The 14,388-nt window shown below is 41.3% G+C and overlaps 1 protein-coding gene across 1 annotated transcript in view; it reads right to left on the bottom strand.

The window, feature by feature from the left end:
• The window catches only part of LOC141120730 (5-hydroxytryptamine receptor 7), a 114,216-nt gene extending 100,607 nt beyond the window's left edge, over positions 1-13,609 (bottom strand). The window contains exons 1-2 of the mRNA XM_073611034.1: positions 11,924-13,609; positions 9,138-9,703 (exon numbers count right to left, since the gene is read on the bottom strand). Coding sequence (XP_073467135.1) covers positions 9,138-9,646 — 509 coding nt within the window. The 5' untranslated portion in view covers positions 9,647-9,703; positions 11,924-13,609. The remainder of the gene's footprint in view (positions 1-9,137; positions 9,704-11,923) is intronic.
• Positions 13,610-14,388: the final 779 nt, after the last annotated feature.

The raw sequence follows: 14,388 nt of genomic DNA, 5'->3' as shown, positions 1-14,388 counted from the left end.
TCCTGCTCTCTCTCTTCTCTCTCTCCTCCTTCTGGTTCTATTCTATCGCCCTCTCTCTCTCTCTCTTTTCTCTCTCTCCTGCTCTCTCTCTCTCTCTCTCCTCTCTCACTCTCTCTCTCTCTCTCTCTCCTGCTTTCTCTCACCTCTCCCTCTCCCTCTCTCTCTCTCTCTCTCTCCTGCTTTCACCTCTCTCCCTCTCTCTCTCTCTCTCTTTCTCTCTCTCTCCTGCTCTCTCTCACCTCTCTCTCTCTCCCTCTCTCTCTCTCGTCTCTCCCCCTCTTCTCTCTCTATTATATTCAATCTCTTGCTCCCACTCTCTCTCTTCTATCTCTCTTCTCTTTTTCTCCTCTCTCTCCCTCTCTCCTAAACACTCTGTTACAACAACCTCACTTTATCATGCATGTCACCAGGAATTCACACAATATCTAACCCAATGGTCTCCTGAGATCAATTTGCCTCCGCAGGCAAACCTTACATAGCAATAACTGCACTGTACCTGCCGAGGCAGATGTGGCATGAATGACAGGAGAACCCAGATCTGCCTGTCTGATCCTATCAGCCCTTATAAATAACTCATGAGCAATTAATAAACAGTCAGCGCTCATGTTTTATAAGATGAACTGCCAGGAATTTGATGGGGATTGAAGTCCATCTGATTGAAGTAAACATCAGACCTTCAGGAACTACAAGTCCCAGCCTGCTCTCCACCTTTTGTGACTGTTTACTAATAAACCAAAGAACCGTATACTTTATTCTATTAAAGGTTAGGAGTACAGACCAACACAAAGTAGCACATAATTGTGAAGTGGAAGGAAAATGATAAATGTTTTTTAAAATGTTTTACAAAAAAAAAAAATCTGAAAAGTGTAGCGTGCATTTGTATTCAGCCCCCTTTACTCCGATACCCCTAACTAAAATCTAGTGGAACCAATTGCCTTCAGAAGTCACCTAATTAGTAAATAGAGTCCACCTGTGTGTAATTTAATCTCAGTAAAAAGACAGCTGTTCTGTGAAGCCCTCAGAGGTTTGTTAGAGAACCTTAGTGAATAAACAGCATCCTAAAGGCCAAGGAACACACCAGACAGGTCAGGGATAAAGTTGTGGAGAAGTTTAAAGCAGGGTTAGGTTACAAAAAATCCCAAGCTCTGAACATCTCACGGAGCACTGTTCAATCCATCATCCGAAAATGGAAAGCGTATGGCACAACTGCACACCTACCAAGACATGGCCGTCCACCTAAACTGACAGGCCGGGCAAGGAGAGCATTCATCAGAGAAGCAGCCAAGAGGCCCATGGTAACTCTGGAGGAGCTGCAGAGATCCACAGCTCAGGTGGGAGAATCTGTCCACAGGAAAACTATTATTCGTGCTCTCCACATATCTGGCCTTTATGGAAGAGTGGCAAGAAGAAAGCCATTGTTGAAAGAAAGCCATAAGAAGTCCCATTTGCAGTTTGCGAGAAGCCATGTGGGGACACAGCAAACATGTGGAAGAAGGTGCTCTGGTCAGATGAGATCAAACGTTTTGGCCTAAAAGCAAAACTTTATGTGTGGAAAAATAACACTGCACATCACCCTGAACACACCATCCCCACCGTGAAACATGGTGGTGCATCATGTTATGGGAATGCTTTTCTTCAGCAGGGACTTGGAAGATGGTCAGAGTTGATGAGAAAATGGATGGAGCCAAATACAGGGCAATCTTAGAAGAAAACCTGTTAGAGTCTGCAAAAGACTTGAGACTGGGGTGGAGGTTCACTTTCCAGCAGGGCAACGGCCCTAAACATACAGCCAGAGCTACAATGGAATGGTTTACATCAAAGCATATTCATGTGTTAGAACGGCCCAGTCAAAGTCCAGACCTAAATCCAATTGAGAATCTGTGGCAAGACCTCTAAATTGCTGTTCACAGACGCTCTCCATCCAATCTGACAGAGCTTGAACTATTTTGCAAAGAAGTATGGACAAAAATTTCACTCTCTAGATGTGCAAAGCTGGTAGAGACATACCCAAAAAGACTTGCAGCTGTAATTGCAGAGAAAGGTGGTTCTACAAAGTATTGACTCAGGGGGGCTGAATACAAATGCACGCCACACTTTTCACATATTTATTTGTAGAAAATGTTGAAAACCATTTATCATTTTCTTTCCACTTCACAATGTTGTGCCACTTTGTGTTGGTCTATCACATAAAATCCCTAAAAAAAGAATTTATGTTTTTTGGTTGTAACATGACAGAATGTGGAACATTTCAAGGGGTGTGAATACTTTTTCAAGGCACTGTACATGCACTCTTCATCAGGGCTAGAAAGAACATAAGAAGATTATCATGTCAATCTGACATCAATACAATACTCATAATTAAAACCAAGAGAGTGTCATTACTATTGACTGGTTTTAATAATCACCCAGTGGAGGAGACATTGGGGATGATTTACTAAACTGCAGTTGCTCCAGAGCTTAGTAAATGAGGTAAAACTTCACTTTACAAAGAATACCCAATCACGTGCAAGGAAAATATTAAAAAAAGTATTTTTGCTTGCACATGATTGCAGGATGAAAGTCAGCAAAGCTTCTGCTCATTTAATAAGCTCTGGAGTAACAGCACTTGCAAAGTGCACAGTCTATTTTCCTTTAGTAAACCAACCCCATTTTATTGATTTAAGATTTACATGATAATCTTCTTATGTTCTTTCTAGCCCTGATAAAGGGGGCACGTAGACCCTCAAAACGCATTGGATATTTATTGATTTGTACTCTTGACCTCTAATGGAACAAAGTTGGATCTGCACCTCTTAGCAGTGACGTGGCGCTTAAGTTTCAACTCTTCTTACATTACACTACAAAATAAATATACCAAATAATTCTGCGCTGCCCTAAAGAAGGGGGAAGTAAGCAGCTAACAACAAAAAACAAAATAAGTGTAGCGCTAAAACAACCCTAGATGTCCAATATAAAAATGGAAATTACATTATATTACACTACAAGCCAAGGAGCCTCTGGAGATACTCTGGGGTGTAGAAGGCACCTGCCCAGGAACCAGATCATTTACACCCACATTAACACCTTAAGATAACATTAACAGTAAAATAAACCTACGGGTCCAGCGCTATCTTTCCATGAGCCTCAACCACATAACAGTAAGGCCCCTTTCACACAAGGAATACAATCAGATCAGTCTGTTTTTCCAGGCAGATCTGAACAGAAGCTCCATGTCAGTCTATGGTCAAGAGGATGTAAAAGGACATGCATCTGTTTACATCTGATTACCCCTGAGTCTGTCTATGTCCGAAAAAAAGAACGTAAAAGGGCTGCTTTTCAGTGGCGGCCACTCTGTGTGCCCGGCCCCTAATCTACATGCAGGGCATCGGACACAAGGGTACCAACGGGTTTTTTTTTTTTGAAGCACGTGATTAGAGCCAGAGGCTCCAATTGGCTTCAAAAGCTCACCCACTTGTGTGACAATAGCGAATTAATAGTCGCTATTGTCTTCCTGCTTCTCCTCCCGACCAATCAGGAAGCAGGTCTTAAGACCTGATTGGCCGAGAGGAGAAGCGAGCGTATTGGCTGGGAGCGGGGGGGGGGAGGCGCCGAGAAGGAGATGCAGGGGGAAGCCGCCAAAGCTGCCCGTGGCTTGGATAGGCACAGTGGCTGCGTTTGATGGGCACAGTGGCTGTGTTTGATGGCACAGTGGCTGCGTTTGATGGGCACAGTGGCTGTGTTTGATGGGCACAGTGGCTGTGTTTGATGGGCACAGTGGCTGCGTTTGATGGGCACAGTGGCTGTGTTTGATGGCACAGTGGCTGCGTTTGATGGGCACAGTGGATCCGTTTGATGGCACAGTGGCTGTGTTTGATGGGCACAGTGGCTGCGTTTGATGGCACAGTGGCTGCGTTTGATGGGCACAGTGAATCCGTTTGATGGCACAGTGGCTGTGTTTGATGGCACAGTGGCTGCGTTTGATGGGCACAGTGGCTGTGTTTGATGGGCACAGTGGCTGCGTTTGATGGGCACAGTGGATCCGTTTGATGGCACAGTGGCGGCAATTGATGAGCACAGTGGCTACGATTGATGGCACAGTTGCTGCGATTGATGGTACAGCGAGGCTACAATTGATGGGGTTTTTTTCTGAATTTTTCAGTTTTTTTGCGCCCCCCCCAAAATTTTGAGCACCAGCCGCCACTGCCCCACATAGAGTAGGTGCATTGCAATACGGAGTGGTAACTTACAGTACATTTCCACAGCACACAAGTATGTAGAACTGACATGCTGTTTTCCTTATTGTATTAAGTGATAATGTGTAATGTACTATCAACTCATACATGAGCAGTATGGGTACGGAAGAGGAAATTGTGGCTCTTGCTGTGCAATGTGGTCTGGACTAAAAACATGTAACACAGCCTCTGGTTTACTGACTTTTACTTTTCACATTTAGGCAAAACGTTGTATTAGTTTAGATAGATATGCTGTGTATCGGTTTAGACAGATGATGTCTTCTAAATGTCAAGCACTGTTGAGTGGCTGCTACTGCAGCGATGTGCTTGCTCTACCTGAATCCTCCCATGGGTCAGAGCAAGATAAAAAGATCACGGAGGGTCGTGTAACCTCTTTTCCCTTTGCATTTGTAAGTAGAAAACTTCAGATAAATATTAATGGCATAGTCCACCATTTGCAATAAAGAAATGAATACACCCACATTGCAACCCACAACCAGTGCATGGTAGGTGCAGTGCACAGGCTCCTCCATTGTTTTCATCCCAGCCCCAGGTCCATTTGGAGGTACGGACCTTCTATTATGGGACTAGAGGAAGTAATCAATGGACTACACTTGTACTCCATTGAGATCTGAGACTCCCTCTGCCATGGTGGGAGATAAGACTTGACTTGTACTGGAGGATTTAAAATGTATCTGTGAATGAATGACGTAGCTGTACGAGTGGAGCCAAGGGGTGTTCCAGGGAGAAGCACATTGCAAATCAGTGAAGTGGAGAGGGGTGGTTTGGAGGATGGGGAGTTGAGGGATGGGACCAGGTTTCATCATACACCCTAAATATGGTGACGAAGAATACATTTCAAAGTTATATCAACGCTATTTATTATTGTATATTGTATATTATTGTATGGTTCAAGATGTCTCTCATGTACTGTAGACGTGGATCCACAAATTGACTAAATGGACTAAACCTGTCCATATGGGCCCTCTGGGTTAAAGTGAACCTATATTATACTGAGCAAAATAACATGTTCAAAGTGTCCTGGCTTGAGAGGACATTGTACTCTGCCATTGCTGAGCGCTCCTTTAGAGGGTGCAACTTGCCTGACTATCATGCTGATGTTTTGACCTCAATGCTTACTGAGCCACTGGTCTGGAATGAGATATAAATTATCCAACACCTTTCTGCCAATGAGAGCTAACCCTTTAAAGGAATGTAAGCATGGGAGGTCCGTAGGCGGACTCCTGATCATGTGATCTTTGTGATTAGCTTTCACAGTTACCATTGTACATGCATACGGCTGGTGAAAATGAGATAAGCTGTGAGAATTCACCTTCTAAGCCTTCCCCCACCAATCACTTTGCCACTGGGCTGTCCAAGAAATTCTGGTGCTTTCGGTGGCACTCTTTCTGCCTACCCACAATGCAATGCCCGGTGCCTGAGAAGCCAATCACCATGGCTGGCGAGGCCCAAGCACTCTGACATATGAGTGTCATGGGCAGTATGGAGACACATCGGGACGAAAGGGGAACACATGGAAGGTACCTTATATATAGCATGCCTAGTAGTATAAAGAAAGTAGGAAATCACTTAAAAGCTGCATGTTTAAAAGAGACATCTCAGAAATGTGTTTTTTTTAATATGCCTTTCTTTATATTTGTTGCATGTTTTTTTAAGTCACTTTTTTGTTTAAGTCATCCTTTTGAAGTAGTGGACATTATTAAGGTAGATAGGCAAAGATGTCCATATGGGATTCAACATCTAAATAACAAGGTGAATAAAAAAAATGTAGCGCATAAACGTGATGAAAGTTCTCCACAACACACCTTAGTGATAAAAAATGTGTGTGATTTATCAAGACAAAAACATGAATAAAGGAAAGTCCATATAAATGTCTCTACAAATGTGTATAAACAAACAAAAATGGCTGTGAAAAAGTTTGTGATGTGAATAAAAAGTAAGTGGGTTCAACACATGGATGCAACTTCCGTCAAGAATTCCAACAGGGCAAAACAGTAGTAAGCTGGACTCTTACCAGATCTCGTGGACTCCCCTGTCGTATGACATGGAGTCATGGGAGCGTTACACCACACCAGGCCTGTAAATCGATATCCGAATTGGCACCGGTCTTGAGTATCGATTCCCCAGGTTCTCACGGAATCATCTAACGACTTTCTGGCGACTGAAGTGTATGGTGTATAGCCAAGATGGGCTATATTTGAGCTCTCCCAGTCATATGTGGAAAGAAAAAGAGAGCTTCTCCATAGTGCAGATAAAATGGTGGTATCTTTTTATTTTAATAAAATCAGATACATAAAAACAAAGTGATCACAAAATAAAAATTATATATATGGGGCAACCTAAGAGAAGGTAAAAAAGCCCAGTTTTGCCCTGTTGGAATTCTTGACGGAAGTTGCATCCACGTGTTGAACCCACTTAGTTTTTATTCACATCACGAACTTTTTCACAGCCATTTTTGTTTGTTTATACACATTTGTAGAGACATTTATATGGACTTTCCTTTATTCATGTTTTTGTCTTGATAAATCACACACATTTTTTATCACTAAGGTGTGTTGTGGAGAACTTTCATCACGTTTATGCGCTACTTTTTTTTATTCACATTATTCATTGTTGTTTGTCACACCATATGTAGCTGCTTCATTTTAATAATTTAGTGTTTTTCTGTTTTTCTCTTATCTAAATAACAAGGCCTTTTACCTCTATGCACATACAAAAATGGTAATTTTTAACATATATTACTACATGTGTGTACATATACATTCTGCATGCTTTTAACATGCATTAATGGCCATCAGTGGTCAAGCAGGAAATGATAATCAGGTCTTCCAGGCATCATAATGACTTGGTAATTATAAGTGGCAGGGATCAGGGAATGGACCTTTCCTATTTACAAACCACAACCATTTGTCACATAAGATGAGAAGAAGACTGTGTTAGATCCTGGTGGTGTGTGATGAATCTATAAGGAGAAGACCGTCAAGTAGATGGCCAACTTATGGGACTGCAGATCTAAGGTGCTTTAGCTTTTGAATGTTGAGGTTTGAATACCATTTTATTATCAGTCTAGGTCTAAACTGTTTGCCATAATTGGTGGACCCCTAAAAAGAGGTTGTTCTTCTTAAAATGTAGTAGACTGATTGAAAGTCTTATTTAATTTAATCTTTCCCATTTATAAACCACAGCTACATTAGTTGTCACTTAAGCTGAGATGAATACTGTGCTAGATCCTGGAGGTGTGTGATGGATCTATAAGTAGAAATAGCATTTATCATGTGTCTAGGTCTAAAAACTGTTTTCTATTATTGGTGGACCCCAAAAAAAGAGGTTGTATTTCTTAAAACACAGTAGAATGAAAGCCCTAGGGACTCCAAACAAGAGAGATTGTACTGTCCAGGTATAGGATGTTCATTTGCTTGCTCGTCACCCAAACTTTTTATACTATTAGCTGTTATGTGTTCATCGATGTAGCCAGACATGCATGTTAACCAAGTTCAATTCTTACTATTTAAGTAAAACTTATCCATTAACCTTTTGCCTATCAGAGATCCTAGATGTTTAAGTTGGGAACAATGACATCCAATTTGCCTTGTCTATTTCACTGGTACCCTGAGAAGAACAGGTAACTTTTGGACTGGTCGGTAATCATGGGTGGGAGAGTTTCCTGAGGGCTAAAAAAAAAAAATGCACCAATGCTGCCGTGATGGTTGGGCATGCTGAAAGAAGGACATGGTTTATCATGATATACATGCAGTGTATGCCAAAAAAGGGATTGCAAAGGATGAATTGAAAACTTTGAGCCAAAAAGATAACTACTGCTTTGTGAAAATGACATGGACCAGCCCAACATACTGTATATTATTTGCACTGACCTGGGGGCAAATACCCCCTTGGCTCCTGGCACAGTCCTCCCCTTCTTGTAACACTACTGCCTCTATTTTATTCCTCAATCTTACCCTCTGGTTCTAGTAGTTTTGAATATTTCCAACTATCGACATGTCAATCTTGCTCATGAGATCTGAAGTAATCTAAACATTGGTGGGCGCATAAAGAAAAGGTAGATGCTAAATGCATAGTGTACAGGTAACTGGTACATACACCTGATCTTTACCCGATTCTTACCCAAGAGACTTATGGTAATATGTAAACCAGGATGATGACATATTTGGCTCCAAGAAAATTTAAAATATATTCTTTTCTGTTAGAAACCACCTTTTTCTGGGGTCCCAAACACACATTAAAGTTCAACTGAACCTTTTAAACAGTTAAAAAAAAGCAAAATATATTTCATGTCCATGAGGCTTTCACATGAAAGTCTTAAAAGTCATTTTCTATAGAAATGAGTCTCAATCTGAGTAGAAAAGCCTGTCCTCTGCCATCATGCTGCAGTGAGGGGGCTTGTTCTTTGTAAGGAACCTGTGATCTCTCTGCAGAGGTTCAACATGCCCGCTGCTGAATCAGAGCTAGAGCTCTCCAATCAACAAGGATGTGAGCTTTGCTGATTGCAGAACTAAAGATCTGACTTAGTAGGGGGAACATTGGATCTCTGCAGAGAAGCCATTTCTTCCACACAAAGAGCAATGGTCCTTCTTGGCAGCATGCTGGCAGGGGACAGACTTTTCTACTAAGGCTGTGGCTGCTTTCTAAAGAACTATAAAAATATGGATATACCTGAAATGTGTTCAGCTGATTTAAAATGAAACTTCAACTGGACTTGTTCAGTTGAGCTAAAGATGAGGTAACAAAAAAGGCATATTGTCCTCTTGGGTTCCCACTAAACAAACATTTCAGCACTGCCCTAGACTAATGGTTTTCTCAAGATATTTGAAACAATGCAACCTACAAATCTTACACATACTTCAAAAAGACCAGCCAACCATACAGTTGATGCCCCCCATCTCTTACCTGTCCACACTGATGACGCACAAGGTCATGATTGACGCTGTACAACACATGACGTCCATGGCTATAAAAACATTGCAGAACACTTTCCCAAAGAGCCATTTTCCACCAACCAGGTCAGTGATGATGACAAAGGGCATCACCGCGATGGCCACTGACAGGTCTGCTGCCGCCAAGGACACCACCAGGTAATTGGAAGGCTGCCGCAGCTTCTTCACAATGCACACTGAGATAATGACCAGGCCATTGCCAGCAATGGTGAACACAGTGATGATCGACAGAACCACACCAATGACAATCTTTTCGATGTCCCCATAGGGCAAAATTTCCTCTCCGCAATTGGTAGCGTTGGTGTGATTTGTCAGAGTGACCAAGTCTTGTTCAGTAGAAGATAAGGGTCTGTCAGTCATGAATGCAGGTGGGAGAAGGTGTTGAGGGGGACAGGGCGACTCCACGCTGTGCGAAGAATGATGGACGGATGACAGCTGAGTTGGCTGGACCTGTATCAACATCCCCTCTTCCTGAGGTCCTCACAGATGCCAAGCTTTCCAAGATGCTCCGTTGCTCTCCTGAAGAAGACAAGAGTATTGTTCTGAGTTCCGACACTCAAGGCAAAACTACAAGGTGCTCTGAGAAGCTCACACATATTTCCACCATTAATATTTAATGTACATTATCATGATTAATGAACTATCCTCCACACTATTGACATTGACTTATTTCACATGTCAGAGCATTCAGGCACACATGCCTGCATAGGATTACTTCTCCCCCCAGTGCTTTTTTTCAGACTTCGAGGCACATTTTCTTGCTCCCAATTGTCATTACAAGCGACATCCAAAATTTCTGAGCACCAGAGCACAGCTCCCTAGACTATATAGAGCAGTCAAGCGGGTTCAGCAGGTCTTAAACAGGGTTTCCTGCTTTCATGAAAAATGTAAGGGCAATCTGGAAAGCAGTGCAAGTCAGCAAGCAGAAAGCAAAGCCAGCCTGGACTAGGTTTGAACAGAAGAACGGGGTAGGACTATGGATCAGGTACTGATCCTGCCTTCTTATCAAGTCATTGGGTATTCCCACAATATGGAACTATCTTACTTTTTTAAAAATTGTCCAGACTTTGTTTGTCCTTTGTGTTTATCAACACAACATACTTTCTAAAATTCAACCTCAAATTTCATTGATGTAATGAAAGCTCTAAACCAAGATAAGCATAGACCAGCCACTCTAAACCTTTTCAACAAAGAGGAACCCTTGCAATAACTTTCCACTCTCAGGTAATCCCTGTTAAAAAAATGAATATATCTACACACATTCATTAGTGTGATGGTCAGTGGCAAGAATTCTCCTTACACTTGTGGTCATTGGGAAGAATTCCCCCCTTACAGATAGCTAAAAAGATCAATGGTGTCATTGGGAGCTTATCTGAGAGGCAGAAATTGTTCCTTGCTAAAGGAACCCCTAGCAACTTCTGGAGGAACCTTGTTTTAGAAACCCTGATCTAAACATTGGTGGGCTAAGAGCAAAGTGTACTGTTAACTTGTAGATGCGCCTGATCTTTATCCGATTCTTACCCAAAACGTTTGGGAATATGTTAACCAGGAGGATAACAATTATGGCTCTAATAATATTCAAAATCCAAGTTGTGCTAATGGTGTTAGTGGGAGCTTATCTGGGAGGAATAAATTGCCAATTGCTCAAGGAACCCCTAGCAACTCCTGGAGGAACCCTAGTTGAGAAACCCTGATCTAGACATTGGTGGAGACATAAAGAAGGAGGAAAAACAAAGTGTACCGTTAACTGGAAGATGCACCTGATCTTTACCCGATTCTTACCTAAGACACTTATGGTAATATGTAAACCAGGAGGATGACAAATATTGCTCCAATAATATTCAACATCCAAGCTGTGCCAATGGTATCATTGAGAGCTTATCTGAGAGGAATACATTGCTCATTGTTCAAAGAAACCCCTAACAACTTCTGGAGGAACCTTAGGGTTCCATGGAACCCTGGTTGAGAAACCCTGGCATTGACAATGTAATGTAAAGCTACTAAATAGCTAACTGATCTCCAGGTTGAACTTCAAATAATGGAGATCTACCCCACCAATTTTTGGTCTTGCGAATGCTCGATGAGCTTCGGATTTGGAGATCTACCCTGGCCAATATCCGGTCTTGCGTATGTTTCCAATTTTAAAACATTGATGAGCTTTAAAAAAAACAAAAAAAAACTGTTTTTGGAGTATTACATCCCATTCCTTCTATCTGTTCACATTGTCTTGAATTTTTAAGTTAATGTTTCTAACGAGAAGGCAGATAACGTGTCAAAATATTTTAGAATCAAATTACTTTTAAATGTAGTGCATTATGACACGTGAAGGTAAAATTGTAGCTAACCAAAAAAAAATTTGCTTAATTAACTAATGGTCCCTGAAGTAATTTTTAACTGTTTGCAGCCATGCAGTAAAGTGATCTTTGCTATTCTGAGACATAATTGAAATGACAAGCATATAATGCACCAGCTAAATGCCCCCCCTTAGAAATTCCTTTTAAAATATTGGCAACTATGTCTCAGCTGCAAGAACCCAAGACATGCTGCAGGGCTTTATCAGCTCAGGGGTTAACCTATGCATTAACTGTTTGTGACGCTTTTCCCCCTTCGGCCAGAATAAAGAGCCAAGCTTGCATCTTTATGTAACTTAATGTATAGATGTTATGTAAGGGGGCAGCCATGCGTGGCAAATGGACAGATAACCTACATTTGTCAGCCTACACATGCATGCCATGTTACCTTCAATGATCAGCGCTGGGTCTCGGCTGCGCTTTAGAAGTCTGGGGCACAAAGTCATCTTCCTGGGATGTGCTGATTCGGGAAGAAAATGATTGGCATCACATGAGATGTCACGGGTCTTGGTTGTTGGGGGCAAATCTTGTGGTCGCCACAACCTTAGCTGGTGCCATGAAAAAAAAATGGCATTCGTAAAAGCGTCTTCTATTTTCACAGCTGGACAGAGAACCTAAGATATCTGCATGTGGTCACAATCTCAGGCACCATGGACCACAGTGCCAAGCTGGTGGACCTCCAGAGCCCAAGATTAGTTTGTAGCCACTGTCATTGGTGGTATGTAGGACACGGTCATTTGCTTAAAGCTGCAGACTGCAGTGCTGTGGAAAGTTGTGACAGAGCAAAATATGTCTCTTGTTGTCACAGCCTGGCACAAGATTTGAATGTACTCAAGGGTGCCAGGGAGAAGCCGGTGGACCTCCAAAATTCAAAACTAGGTCATGAACACTGTCAGTGGTACCATGTAGGACATGGTCACCTAGTTACAGCTTAAGATTGTAGTGCCTTAGAAAGGTGTTCCAAAGCAAAATGTATCTCATCCAAACTAGGATGTACCCACAGATGCCAGGGAGAACTGTGCCAAGCTGGTGGACCTTCAGTATTTAAGATCAGGTTGTCTTTCTTGGTGTTATGTGGTGCCTGGTCATCTGGTTACAGCTACAGACAGCAGTGCCATAGAAAGTTGTGCCACAAAATGTGTCTCTTTTAGTAACATTCAAGATTCAGATGTATCCCCAGGTGCCAGTGCACCAAGCTGGTGGGCCTCCAGTATTCAAGAAAGGGATGTAGTCACTGTCACTGGTGTCATGAGGTTCATGGTCATCTGGCTACAGCTGAAGACCGCAGTGCCGTAGCAAGTTGCACCAAAGTAAAATGTGTCTCTTATAGTCCCATCCAGATTCAGATGTACCCGTAGAACTGTACCAGTCCTAGCAAGTCTTCTGCAGTCCTAGCTGGGCACAGATCTTATCTGACCTGGTCGTAGGTGCCGCAAATAACTAGAATGGATAGAGTCTTCTATATTCATATCAAGAATCTTTTTGCACTTTAGGTGTCATAGAATCCAAAAGAATCTTTTATAGTCACAGCCTGGCAAAGATTGAAGGTGGTAGGGCTGCAGGCACAGACTCAGGTGCTAGGGGTGCTGGGTCTTCTTCAGCATAAATAGCTGCAGCCTCTTCTGTGATAGCCCATCTCTCGAAATCTAGGGAACTTCTCCTCTAACCATCTTCTTCACCCACAGCACAGACTGTTTCCTTATCCAGCAGGCAGCGTGCAATGCTGCTCTATGTATCTGCCCACTCCAGCCGGTGAGCCCAGCCTCAGCTCTCTCCTCCTGTCACTCACGTTGTGTGTCTCACAGTTGGAAGTCTACTATGTGTAAAGTGCAGCTCGTGTTTAGCTCTGAGCTGGATTAATGACAAAAGTTACCGTCTCCCAGCCAGGGGCAGCCGCAGCTCGCACAACTTCAGATTAATTGTCAGCGTCTCCTTTCGGTGGATTCTGCTTTTTTTTTTATTGTTCTTCGCCAGGAGTAGTAAAATCTGGACTGTCGCTGTGCCTAGTCACTGTCATTTTCTGGGACGCATTGTTGCAAATTTTATTATTTTATTATTTTATTACAGGCGTTTATTATATATTGTATTATATTATATTATATTATACAATTTTCATGAGAAGGAGTAAAAAGCACTCACGTGTTCCGGCTGATAAGCCTTGTTCACATATATTCAATATATTATATATATTACATTTTATTCTGTATATTATATTATTTTATTATTATATTCTACATATTATATTATATTATATTATACTATATTATATTATATTATAGTATATATATATATTAGATTTTATTCTATATATTATATTATTTTATGATTATATTCTACATTGATTATAGTATATTATATATATTATATTTTTTATGTTATATTATATTCTTTATTATATTATATTATATTATATTATATTCTACATATTCTATTATATTATATTTTATAATAATATGTATTGCATTTATATATATATATATATATATATATATATATATATATATATATATATATATATATATTTTTTTTTTTTTTTTTTTTTATTATATAGTGTCAACAATTCACGGAGGGTTTTACATACTGTAGGTTTGAGCTGATCTCCGGGAATTAGATGAAATGTACACTTGCAGTGAAGTCCCCCAGATTGCAAGGGTTAACTGCTGGTTAAAGTGCTTGTAAACCTCAGACATGAAATATGAACAAAAGCATATACCTCTATAGTGTGTATTTGTCTCAATCCAGAGCACTAAGTGTCATTTCTGTCCGCTGCTTCGTTCCTCTGCTATCAGCACGATTCACTTCTGACGAGTTTTCCTGACACCAAGAGATTGGAGGTGACAGGGGAGGGAGCTC

This window comes from Aquarana catesbeiana, linkage group LG01 (genome assembly GCF_042186555.1).
Source record: "Aquarana catesbeiana isolate 2022-GZ linkage group LG01, ASM4218655v1, whole genome shotgun sequence".
Lineage (NCBI taxonomy): Eukaryota > Metazoa > Chordata > Amphibia > Anura > Ranidae > Aquarana > Aquarana catesbeiana.
This window is presented reverse-complemented; position numbering and strand designations above follow the sequence as displayed.